Source organism: Pipistrellus kuhlii, unplaced genomic scaffold (genome assembly GCF_014108245.1).
Source record: "Pipistrellus kuhlii isolate mPipKuh1 unplaced genomic scaffold, mPipKuh1.p scaffold_m20_p_2, whole genome shotgun sequence".
Taxonomy (NCBI): domain Eukaryota; kingdom Metazoa; phylum Chordata; class Mammalia; order Chiroptera; family Vespertilionidae; genus Pipistrellus; species Pipistrellus kuhlii.
Window position 1 is genome coordinate 26,620,983 of NW_023425515.1, and position 12,770 is coordinate 26,633,752.

At 39.1% G+C, this 12,770-nt stretch overlaps 1 protein-coding gene across 1 annotated transcript; it reads right to left on the bottom strand.

Annotated features, from left to right (window-relative positions):
* Positions 1–391: 391 nt before the first annotated feature.
* EIF5A2 (eukaryotic translation initiation factor 5A2) lies at positions 392–11,645 on the bottom strand. Its single transcript, XM_036444957.2, has 5 exons — positions 11,500–11,645; positions 10,620–10,819; positions 9,972–10,076; positions 1,643–1,774; positions 392–1,124 (listed from the first exon to the last, which is right to left on the bottom strand). Exons 2-5 carry the CDS (start codon positions 10,782–10,784, stop codon positions 1,065–1,067), a joined length of 462 nt encoding a protein of 153 aa, XP_036300850.1. The 5' UTR covers positions 10,785–10,819; positions 11,500–11,645; the 3' UTR covers positions 392–1,064.
* Between the last annotated feature and the right edge of the window lie 1,125 nt (positions 11,646–12,770).

The window sequence follows — 12,770 nt, forward strand, 5'->3', positions numbered from 1 at the left end:
CACATAAAGTAACTTTTCTCCCATAATTCATTTTCATTTCATTCTACAAAAAAAAAAAAAAAAAAAGTACATAAATTTAACAAATGTTTCAAGTCAATTTGAAGTTAGAATTTCCAGTTTTTGTCTGACATAAATATTTTGATGTTAACATCTACTTACAAATGCTTGGAAAGGAATGATTACTATAAATAATATTTATCAACATAATTAAAAGCATTGTATAGTACCTCACAAAGCAAGTCACTACTTGAAATACAGAGAGAGAGAGAGAAGAGAGAGTGACAGACCAACAGTTGAAAGCAAAAGTACAATTAGAAGCTTTCTGATTAGAAAGGCCTCAAATAAAAAACTATAACTTTAACAAACCCATTTTGCCACTGTCCCTGTGTCGTCTTTACAGTATGATTTTCTAATAGTTACCCAACAGTTTACTGCCTCTCTGTCAACCACAGCAGGTATAAAAATCACCATATATAAGGTTATATGAAGTCGGCCAACAATTTGGCAAAGAACAGTAAGACCAAGGTAATACAGGGTACCACAATGACACCTTTTGATAACATGATTTTTGTTTAAGAATTTGTGCTTGCCACACATCAGCTGAAACTGTGACAATTCTAATCCATTATTTACTTACTCTATATGTGGGGTCTGAAATTAATACAGCACAATTCAACTTAAATGTGGTACTTCGATACCACTGGATGCTACATTGTTTGATTTAAAACCCTGGTTTATTTATCACTTAACTAAAATTCACGAATGATATACTCAAATCACATCTGTGGATTTCTTGGACTGTTCCTTGGACTCACATACTGACAACCACAGGAATGTTAAAAAAAAAAAAAAATACCTACAAAAAAAAAAAAAAAATTATACATTGTGATTTTTTTTTTTTAAATTACTAATTGCGTGCAAAACTAACTCAGCACAATTTCAAAACAATTAAAAGATAAATGAGGTTGCTTCTGAAGGCCATAGCTTTGGTGACAACTTAGAACCAAACTTGAGATCTGTAGTTGATTCAGACCTAAACAGTTTGTCAAGCCTGATGCTCCCAGTTATTTGCAGGGCTTTATGGCTACAGCATATTCTTCACTCATTGCACACATGACAGACACCTGGAAGGAAAAATGCAAGCAAAAGTTCTTCAGAAGGCAAGACATATATAAGATATATTTAATTAATTATATTCTGTATATTCCTGGATATTTTATACATATAAACTTTGGAAAGAGGTATCCCAAGATCAAATAATCTCCTTTCTTTATAGTTCCCAAAGAGAAATTTCTCAAATTGTGGTTTTTAGACAATTTCCAGGGAACAGGGAGAATAAGAGCTATAAATGTTTCAATACTTACTAGATGTTATGTATTCCAATAACATTCTTTCTAATACTAAAAAAAAAATAGCTCAGATACTGATCTTCAAAACAAATTTGAGAGGGTCAATGTCTATACAGCAAAAGTTTAAGTCTGATAATGGTTCTTTAAGGAAAAGTATGACATCATTTATAGACATCATTTTCAACATATTAGAATATTTAAACACTACCTTCATGTAAGTATTTTATGCAAACTAGATGAAGCCAAATTTTTATAAAATAGTTTTAAAAAATAATCCTCCCATAGGTCTTTACCTGTACATCTTCACCTGCATTGTATTTTCCTTCTATTTCTTTGCCTAGTTCACCTTCTGGGAGCTTTAGATCCTCACGAACTTCACCAGTTTCTGTCAGCAGGGAAAGGTAACCATCCTGAATGCATATCAGCTATTGAAAGGAATTGTATTTGCACTGATGAGATTATATTCACTCCTTTGTAATATTTACATAGTTAAGTTGCAATCCACATTAATTAGTATAAGTGCACAGTAATACATTAATATATTCTTCATGCTTAAAAAAATGTTAAGACACATAAAACTAAAAAATATGTACAGACTAAAAGTGTAAATTCACTCCTCCCTGAACTTCCCCTGTGCCCAAGTCTCTGCATTATTAAATAGTTTAGGCTTTTTTTATAATGTACCCTGAAGCATTTACATTTATGTACACACTAGAAATACAATTATTTAAAGAAACATAAATAATACAAGTATTTTTCAGCTTCACTTAACATATCTTAGAACTCTTTCCTAATTGGAAAATATGGACCTACCTTAGTCCCTTTAACCACTTTACAGCTGCATAGATATACTGTCACTGATTTAATCATTTTCCCATTGATGGCCATGAAAGTTTTTCACAATTACAAACAATGTGTATTTTAGTTTGATTATGAACAAAATGGAAAAATTTTAGTCTCCAACTCACTGCTTAATACCACCAGATTTTTAAAGAAAGACAAACAGCAGCTGTTGATAACAAAATGAAACAAACTCAGGTATTATATCAACCTAATTTGCAAGAAGCCACAGTTTTGATATAATTGAACTAGTGGCCTGGTGCATGAAATTTGTGCACGGGGGTGTCCCTCAGCCAGGCCTGTATCCTCTCCAATCTGGGACATCCTCTCGCAATCTGGGACTACTGGCTCCTTACCACTTATTTACCTGCATGCCTGCCTGTCCCCAACTGCCTGGCCCCCACTGGCCTTCTCGCCCCCAACTTTCTCCACCTTGCTGGCCTGCTTGCCCCCAACTGCATCCCCCCCCCCCCCCCCCCCCCCCCCGCCTCTGCCTGCCTACCCACCCTGCCAGGGCTCTGTGATCAATGATGCAGAGGGAGGCCCTGGCCACCCTGCTGGGGCCTGGGATCGATGGCAGAGCAGAGGCAGGCGTTTCCCACCCGGCCTGGGCTCCACCATTAATCACCTGTCCGGAAGGTCTCTCAGTCTAATTAGCATATTATCCTTTTATTAGTATAGATTTCTTTTATTATAGGCATGAAGAAACAGCCAGGCTATATTCATTATTCTAAAAGCATGTACTGGTATACCATGAGTGTGCTTAGAACTCTAACAGGATTTTATAGAAGGCAATCACCCTCAATACTAGATGTTACATTAAAGACGTGGTTGTGGCCGAAACCTGTTTGGCTCAGTGGATAGAGCGTCGGCCTGTGGATCAAAAGGTCCTGGGTTCGATTCCGGTCAGGGGCATGTACCTTGGTTGCGGGAACATCCCCAGAAAGGGGTGGGCAAGAGACAGCTGATCTATGATTCTCTCTCATCGATGTTTCTGACTCTCTATCCCTCTCCCTTCCTCTCTGTAAAAAATCAATAAAATATATTAAAAAAATAAAATAAAGACATGGTTGTGGACCCCTTTCACTACTATAACACATCACACTGTAGGGGCAGAGTTTCAAACCTCTCCTCTATGGCAGTACCAAAGCTGGCTATGACTTTCTACACTAACCCCAAAGACTGCAGGAGATATCAGTTTTACACATGTCTAAAATCTCAAAAACAAAAACAAAACCTAAACATCTTCCAAAGCACCACACACACTTTTAATTAATTTTTATGTCCTTCAAACATTTGGTTGACAAAGGAGCAGGGAATAAGGAGATTGAGGTAGAAGTATAATTTTTAAACAATTAACTATAGGCTTATAAGGCAGATAGAGCTTTTATATTTTCATTCTTTTAGCAATTCACTGAAGTGGAAATTGTCGATTTCAAGATTTAAAGATTCCCACTGCTATTAGTGACTGAAATATAGAAGCCTAATAATAATACTGGCATTTTGATATTTATATAATGGCTGTACTTTATTTTTTGCCAACAATTCATAAAATACTAGGATGAAAAATAAAGCATTTCAAATATAAAATTATATAAACACAAGACAAAATGTAAAAATGTATTTATATAGTAAACATCTTATTAAAATAAACTGCTTTATGAAATACAATTAAAAACAAGAAAACAGCTATAGAAAAAATAAAATTAAATGAAAAGGAATTATTTTATCTTTCTTAAATAAAATTTTAAAAAATGTGTTTTTATTGATTTCAGAGAGGAAAAAAGAGGGATAGATAGAAACATCAACGATGAGAGAGAATCATTGATCAGCTGCCTCCTCCATGCCTCCCACTGGGGATTGAGCCCACCATCTGGGTATGTGCCATGACTGGGAATCGAGCCATCATAGGTTCATAGGTCAATGCTCAACCACTGAGCCACACCAACTGGACTAAAATTTTTTTAATATACAGAAAAGTTAGAAAATCACATAAATTTACCTAAATTCATCCATGGTTAACATTTAACCACACATTCATTTTTCTCTATATATAGAGTATATAAAATAAATATTACACATTCCTATTCTTTTCTTACTTTTACTGAAACATTTGAGAATGTGTTTCACACAGGACTCTTTAGCAATAAATACTTCCCTGTTTCTCCTAAGAAAAAGGACACACTCTTCTTATAATATCAGTTTAATCTTCAAAATCCAGAAAGTCAACATTGCTAAAATATTATTCAATATATAGTCCATAGTCAAATTTGCCAATTGTCCCAATATTGTCTTTGATAGACATTTTTCCTTCCAATTCTAGGATCCTAACAGCTCAGTCTCTTTGAAATTCAACAATTCCTTACCCTTATCTTTTCTGACATTGATGTTTTTGGACAGCACAGAGTCACTGTATTATAGAACGTTCCTAATTTTGGGTTTGCTTCCTCATGATTCAGGTAATGCATTTTTGGAAGGAATACTACATAAATGATATATCCCCAGAAGATCACATCAGAAGGCAGATGATTTCAATTTGTGCTATTACCCTGTTTCCCCGAAAATAAGACAGTGTCTTATATTAATTTTTGCTCCCAAAGATGCGCTAGGTCTTATTTTCAGGGGATGTCTTATTTTTCCATGAAGAAGAATACAGTACACATTTATTGTTAAATAAAAATAAAGGAAATTTATTACCTGTATACGGTACGGTAGTATGGTAGTTGTCAACACAAACCAGACACACTGTGAATCCTACAGTATCAAGAATTTACTCATTTATTCAATGACAATCATGTCATCATCTTCTGGAACACCATCATAACAATCCAATTCCTGAATTTCCTGGTGAATTTCTTGTGACTCCATTTCTTTCAGAATCAGTGGGCCAAATCTCTCATGTTTAGCCTGGAGGGGGCCTTATTTTCGGGGGGATGCCTTATATTTCACTCAGAAGGAAATCTGTAAGAAGGTCTTATTTTTGGAGAATGTCTTATTTTCGGGGAAACACGTACTTGTGAGATTAACTTTGATCACTTGGCTAAAGGAGTAGCTGCCAGATTTTTCCACTCTAAAGATAGAATTTTCCCTTTAAAAAAAAAAATTGCAATAACAACAACAAAAAGATAATGGTGTCAAGTTGAGTTTTAAGCATACTTTTGTGCAATTTCCCCCCATCTTCTTTCAAAGTCCTCTCTGATGCTGTAGAGTTGGAAAGATAGTGAGGAGGCAGTTATAACTCAATTCTAAATATTTCCTTCCATCTTTAAACAAATATACTCATGTGATAAATTTAAAATGTTTTGAATCACTTTTTGGAGTGGGGTAGAAAGAGTATATAATTATTTGTTATTAGCAAGATGGGAGAGAATAGGGTCATAAAATTTGTAATAGTGGTGTATCAAGCTGCTAACAAATGAAATATGTTCCCAAAATACTGGCACCAGCATTTGTATTTATTTTTCTTAAAATAATCTAATGTATGGGGCTATTTCTCTCCATAGGGTGCCTTGGGAAAATGAATAATATCAGGTCCTGAGCGGGAAGTCTACAAGATGAACCTGGAGCCACCATTTACACTAGAAAGCATGGTGCTGCCAAGGACCACTAGGCCTATATTACAGGGACTCTCTGAAGCTTGCCAGAATAAGAGCCCCCTGGCCAAAGATAGAATAGTTTGAGAACTGATAAGGATAATAACTACAAGGAATTTAAATACAAATATGTTTAAAGTTCATAGTGAAAAACACATTTGATTGATTATGTTCATTTTGAAAACCGATAATTAAAGGAAAAGAACCAAGTATTTAAACTGCCTTCCCTATTATATACTGTACCAAGGGGTAAACAAACAAAAAATTGATTAAGAGAAGTTTCTCTTTATAGATTGCTATGGCAAAAAAAAAAAAAAAAACAAGACAGAAAAGTCAGGAAACAATTATTCTTTCTGTGAAGGAAAAGAGCCACTTGCTAACCTGACAAGCTCAGAGGAGGCCTGTGTGGCAGTCTTGCAAACTTAGAGACCTAAAATAACCACAAAAGATGGTTTGAAAATTAAATATCTAACTATAAACAGGTTATAGTAGGCAGTAGGCGATATTTTCCCAAAGATCAACTTCAATCTTTTTACTGAGCCCATTAGTCTTTTTGCCTCTAAGATAACATATCTATGAGATGTCTGGGTAACTTGTAACTTCCCTTTTTCTGGAGCCCCTGGGGCACAACCAAATGTGGATGCCTCAAATTCCTTCGTTATCATTTTAATTGTTCCTGCACTCACCTGAGTACACTTCCATCATTTTACTTTTTATCCAATCCCAGGAGTTTCCCACCACTTTGCTTTCTCCCGCCTCCTTACTCCACCACCAATGAATTTCATGTAACCCACCTATGTCTCTCCTTTGATTTCAGTGTATAAATAAAGAAATGTAACCCGCCATTCTTCAGAGCATTATCTGAATCCGTTGAAGTTCTGCTTGTCGGCATATGTCGACAGTTTGGCTCAAATAAATTCACAAAAATTCTTTACAGGTTTCAATGGTTTTTTTGTTAACATTTCATTCTGAACTTATTTAAAATATATAAAGTTAAAACTATAAATATTAATACATTTCTTTTCCTAAACAAAAGTTTACTTTTTTACTTATTCTAATGAATATGTATGCACACACATATATATTTCACTTTAGCTGACTGCCAAATTCCGCTTAAAATACCAAATAAAGCAAATATAAAGGATTACATGTAGCTAAATAATAAAAGTAGACATTTAATCAAGGCATTTGGATAGCACAATAACTATAATTGGAAAGGCTTACAGGGTTAAATTTTTTTTTTTTAATGAAAAGAAATATTCTACAGTGACTTGATAAAGAAAGATGTGATCAGAGTACATATTCTGCAAGGCACTATTCTAAGTATTGACTAATTAAACATCACAGCAATCCCATGAAGAGTTCATTATTCTTATCCCCATTTTATAAATAAAGGCAAGAGGTTAAGTAACTTGCCAACCAATGTCACACGGTAAGTGCCAAAGCAAGGATTTGTCTGGCTTGAGTCATTCTCTTATCCAAGCTACATACCAAAGGCTAGGACTAAAGTGAGGCAAGTGAGGCACCTGTCTTGGGTGTAAAATTTAAGGTGGTGCCAAAAAGAAATATCAGTGATCAGATGAATATTTTAACGTGGTGGCTTTTTTGTTTGTTTTTTAAATATATTTTTATTGATTTCAGAGAGGAAGGGAGAGATAGAGATAGAAACATGGACTGGCTCCTGCATGACCTCCAGTGGGGTTAAACCTGCAACCAGGGCTTGTGACTTGACTGGGAACTGAACCATAACCTCCTGGTTCATAGGTCGATGATTAACCATGAGCTACACTAGTTAGGCTGATGTTATGTTTTTTAAAATATATTTTTATTGATTTCAGAGAGGAAGGGAGAGGAAGAGAGATAGATACACCAATGATAGATCGACTGCCTTCTGCATGCCTCACACTGGGGATTCAGCCTGCAACCTGGGCATGCGCCCTGACCAGGAATCAAAATGTGATCAACGCTCAACCACTGAGCCATGCAGGTTGGGCAATGCGGTGTTTTTATAAATTAGAATTAGTGCAAAAAATTCCAAGATGAACAAAATATCAAAATTAAAAAAAAGAGAGAGCACCAGTCCAGTATTAGTGATTTTACCTTTTGCTTTAGGCTCCAGTGTGTCTTGACATTGTTGCTTTTCCTATCTTTATTTCAATGTTGTGCCTTAGGGAAGGGATTCACTCACCGCATTCCCCTCATCCTAGTATGGATCCTGCTATAGCCCAAAATAAGACCCACACCAAATTTTTTCTTAATGTTAAATCTTGAGTTCCAATCAATGACTGGCTCTTTTCATCACAGTAGAAATTATCTGAACTACTGATGCCAACTTTCTGAACTACTCAAAGGCAAAAGTCTTCTATGTTGAACGCATAGTAATGAATATAATGAATATCAAATAACCTAAGCACTCACATGTTAAAAATACAAACTGAAATCCACTGTTGGCAAAATTCTAAGCTTAGCCTCAGTTGGCACTATCCTCATCTCAATGAATAATTAGATATGCATTTAACAAATGCTTATTGAGCACCTATTATGTGTCCTAATTAGGTGCTTTAAGAATAATGGAATGGTTCCATGAAATTTTTACTATATAGGAAAAGGGAGAGCAGAAAAGAACTACTTTTGGGTGTAATCTCTTAGGTAATTATGGAATACAATTTCTAATTTAACCTTCACATTATCCCTCTTTTGTAGATGGGAAGACTAAAGCTCCAGAGGGGTTTCATAATTTATCCAAGGTCATCCAGTTAGAAAGCAGTACTGGATCCAAATCCAGACCTATCTGACCAAAAAAATAAACAACATAAAAAAAATGTACTATTACAATATTATACAATAAATATATTGTCTTATTATAAATGAATAAGACAATTCAAAATTCTACAATGTACCTAAAGCTACCTATAAAACACTTATGATAAGTGGGGAAATGTAAATATAAAATTGCTTACTAGATTCAAACCATGTAAAAATATGCTGACATGTGGACAAAGAGTAAAAGGAAATCATTGGGTAACTGCAGTTGATAGTGACATTTAAAAAAAAAAATTATATAATACAAAGCTCTAGCCAGTTTGGCTCAGTGGATAGAGCATCAGCTCAAGGACTAAAGGGTCTCCGGTTCAATCCTAGTCAAGGGCACATGCCTGGGTTGCAGGTTCAATCCTAGGCCTGGTTGGAGAGAGGCAACCAATGGATGTATCTCTCTCACATTGATGTTTCTCTCTGTGTCTCTCCTCCTCCCTTCCACTCTCTGTAAATATCAATGGAAAAATATCCTCGGGTGAGGATTAACAATTATGCAATACAATAAAAGGTATAGAAAGAAAGCAGTTTAAACTGGATAAAACAAATCTAAGTGTCACAGTGTGAACTTTTATTTCTCACTATATTTAATGAACAGAAACGAGTTCTATATATGGTAAGCTTGATAACAAAAACTGAAGACTTTCAAGAAAACTTTAGTTATGATTAACCTGAGCTTCCACATCCTATGAGGTTAGTGGTTTGGTTACTAGCAATACTCCAAACAACGAATGCTATCATTAAACTTGACTTATCCTGTATAATTGGAACTAAAGCTTGAAGTTTATACCTGTAATTTAACACAAGGTCACAGCATGGTCACTGAATAGAAATAAAACAACTATATTATTTTTTTATTTCCTTCACCATATTCAGTGATTATGTATTTTATCCTTTATATTTAAGGATGTCAACTTATTTCCCTATTTAAGAATGCCAACTTCTGACTCACATTTCACTAAAACACAAAGTTGGTTGGTGAAACATGAATTCCAATAATTTCTTGAAAATCTTAGGTCTGATAAGTGAAAAGAAATAAGGCATTTGGGAGGGAGTTACATAAATTTGAAATATTTTACAAACAGAACAGTAATTTTACTAAAAATTAAACCTATTCAGTCACAATATATAATTACTTAGTCTGAGAAATAAGAAGTTTTCAACTTTTTAAAAACGCAAGAAAGTTAAAACAGCAAACTAGCAATAATTCTAGATAAGGTATAACTATTAAATGGCACTATCCAATTTCTAGTATAAATGGTGCCTAATAATCCATTTGAAAAACCTCCAAAACTATTCCTGGTATTTGATAAATTACAACTGATATTTACACCTGTGAGAAACAAGCAGCATTTTAAAGGAAATTGGGACTTACTTGGTAGTCATTTCTCTTAATATTTGGAACATCCATATTGTGAGTAGAAGGGCAAATATCTTCATATTTTTTGCCCGTGAAAATATCAATTCCAACAAGGTGAACCTGACAGAGAAGGGAGAACAGAAAACCTGTTTAAACTTTGCCAAGTATATCACTCATTACATACACAAGAGCACAATATCAACGCTGATTATGACAGATTCTTTCTCCTTCCAAGGTCACCTAATTTTACTGTCTTAAAAAAAAAAATAGTAGGTATAAAATTGAGAAGCAGTGAGCAACTAAATGGTATCATGATATACCAAGACCCAAATCATATGCAGTCCAGTCATTACATTAATAGAGGGCCTATGAACTCAGGTTTTAGAATTATGTTGGAACTGGTTTTCTCATTTGTCAACTGAACAGATCTACTAAGTTCCTAGGAAAGTTTCAATTCCCAATTAATGAAACGTTATACGAGTCCAAGAAGGAAATGCTACTTTTCAGTATTCAAAGTAATAGCAGATCTCCCAGGAATTGTGGGAAGGGGGGGGGGGGGGAAGTGCTTATTACAAAGTTGTAGGTATAGAAGCCTCATGTGCTGTAATAGATGATTAAAAAAAAAAAATCTCCACGCGAAAACAGACCTGGAGGGGCACCCACCTTGGCATGACCGTGCTTTCCAGTTTTGGAAGTTGACATCTCCACTATTTTGCACGGCCGCCCCTTGAGCACCACGAAGCCGTTTTTGCGCAGGGCCGAGCACTGCATAGGGTACGTGCTGGAAGCCCCAGCATCGCCGGTGGTGAAATCGATTTCATCCGCCATGGGTGGGCTGGGGAGATGGTCGCTTTCCCCGGGAACTGCGCAAAAAAAAAGTTTGTGTTTGCTTCTTTTATAACCACGGGCACGGGAACATCTCAGTTCGGATAGGTTAGGTGCCAAAGCATCGCAGATGTACCATTGTTTGCATGAACACAACCCCCACCCAAGAACGGTGGACACTTTCTAACTCCGGCCTCTACAAACTTTTCCATCCACCGGTCGGGAGGTGGGTGGGAAGTCGCAGAGGAGCTCGCGGGCGTGGGGATGCCCCCCCCCCCCCCCTGGACGCCCCACTCGCAGCAAAGCCCAGCCCGGTCGTCCCGCCGCGGGAGGGAGAACCCGGCGACCTTCCCGCACCGCGCCGCGCCGCCACCCGGCCCTCCGCCGCCGCCGCCCAGATCGCCGCTGCGGGGACCCAGCCCAGGCCGCACGCCCCCGCGAACAACGGGGTTAAGATAACGGGACCCGACCGGCAGCGCCCAACCCTCCAGCATGGCACTCCACCCCCGGACTCCCGCGCTGCAGCCCCCGCCTCTCAGGCGCCCCCTTGTCCGGGGGGCATCCCCAGCCCGGCCCAGCCCCACATGGGCCTTCGCTCAGGCGGGTCCCGCGCTCGCCTCGGTTCCCCCATCTATCCTTCCTCCTTAGGACTCAGCTCCGGCTGCCTTCCCCCGCCTTGCTCCGGCCCCGGCCCCACCAGTTTTTCCCTTGTGTTCACCTTTCGGCAAAGAAAGAGCGCCTCTCCTCTGCGCGCCGGCGCGGGTCCCCCCTTACAGCTGCAGCGGAGGCAGCGGAGTCGGCCGCGGCAGTTCCAAGACACGGGGCGGGGCCGCCACACTTTCCACACCCCGGCCTCCCGCCCTTGCCCGCCCCCACCGCAACCCCACTTCCGGGATAGGTCCGGCGCGTCACAGGCCCCGCCCCCTCGGGCTCTCATTGGCCGCAAGGTTCCCGAGGCCCCGCCCAGTCACGTGAAGCGCGCCCTGGCACCCCCACGTGCTGCGGATTAGTGCACTTCCGGCGTGAGGAGCACTTTCTGGAGGCCGGTGGCTGAGCGGGAACTCGCCGGCAAGGATACTTGCTACCCCCCCCAAAAAAACTTTTAGGTTCATTGTGTTGGGGTTTCAGGCGAAGTCTACCGGAACCAAAACCACGTGCCGGGTGGACCCAGCCCTCCGGGGCGTGTCTGCTGTCACGTGACGGCTGTCCGGCCTCTTAGAGGCGGTGAGCAAATTCAACCGGGTACCACGGGATTGGGATTTCAAAGCTGGATTCAAACTTTGGCCCTCTTTGTTAGTCAAGCCCATGCTGTTCCTCAAAGAAGAGCCGAAATGCAGTGTTTTATTGCCCAGCTCAGCCCTGTGGGCTCCTCCTGGGACCTCAGCCTCCCCTGATGGGTGCCCCGCCGGAGTAGTCAGGGGTGGGGACTCATAAGACGTCCTTGAAGTAAAATGCGGTGGCGGTGAAAGGGCCTCACTCACTCCTTCCTCCACAGGCTGTTAGGAAGTTGTAGAAGTGGATGCTGCCTGATTCCTTCCATGTTGTCCAGAAAGGGATTCTACCACACTAAGCGCTTCTTTCTTCCTGGCGTTGGCATTCCGTGGAGAGGCATACCCACACCTCTTTAGGGTAGTTGGATTGCCCTCAAAATCGACCTGGAGCCAATAGAGACCTATATTGGCTTAAGGACCAACGCTGTAAAAAGGGATGTGCTCCCCTTTTCACAACGCACCACATTTTCTTACCCTGGAAAGGGTGACCTCCACACCCCAGTTTATGTAGCCCTGTGATACTGCATTGCTCTCATGAATTGTCCCATTGCTCACATTTCTCTGTGGCTCTACAGTTTTCACAGGTATTTCACACATACCGTCTAACTTAACCTTTACAATAAGCAAGTGAACTTCTGTGCAGAGCTCAGCCTCTAGCTAATATAGAAAGAGCCAGATTAGAATCCTGGCTCATGGTTTTCCTTTTATACCACCTAGC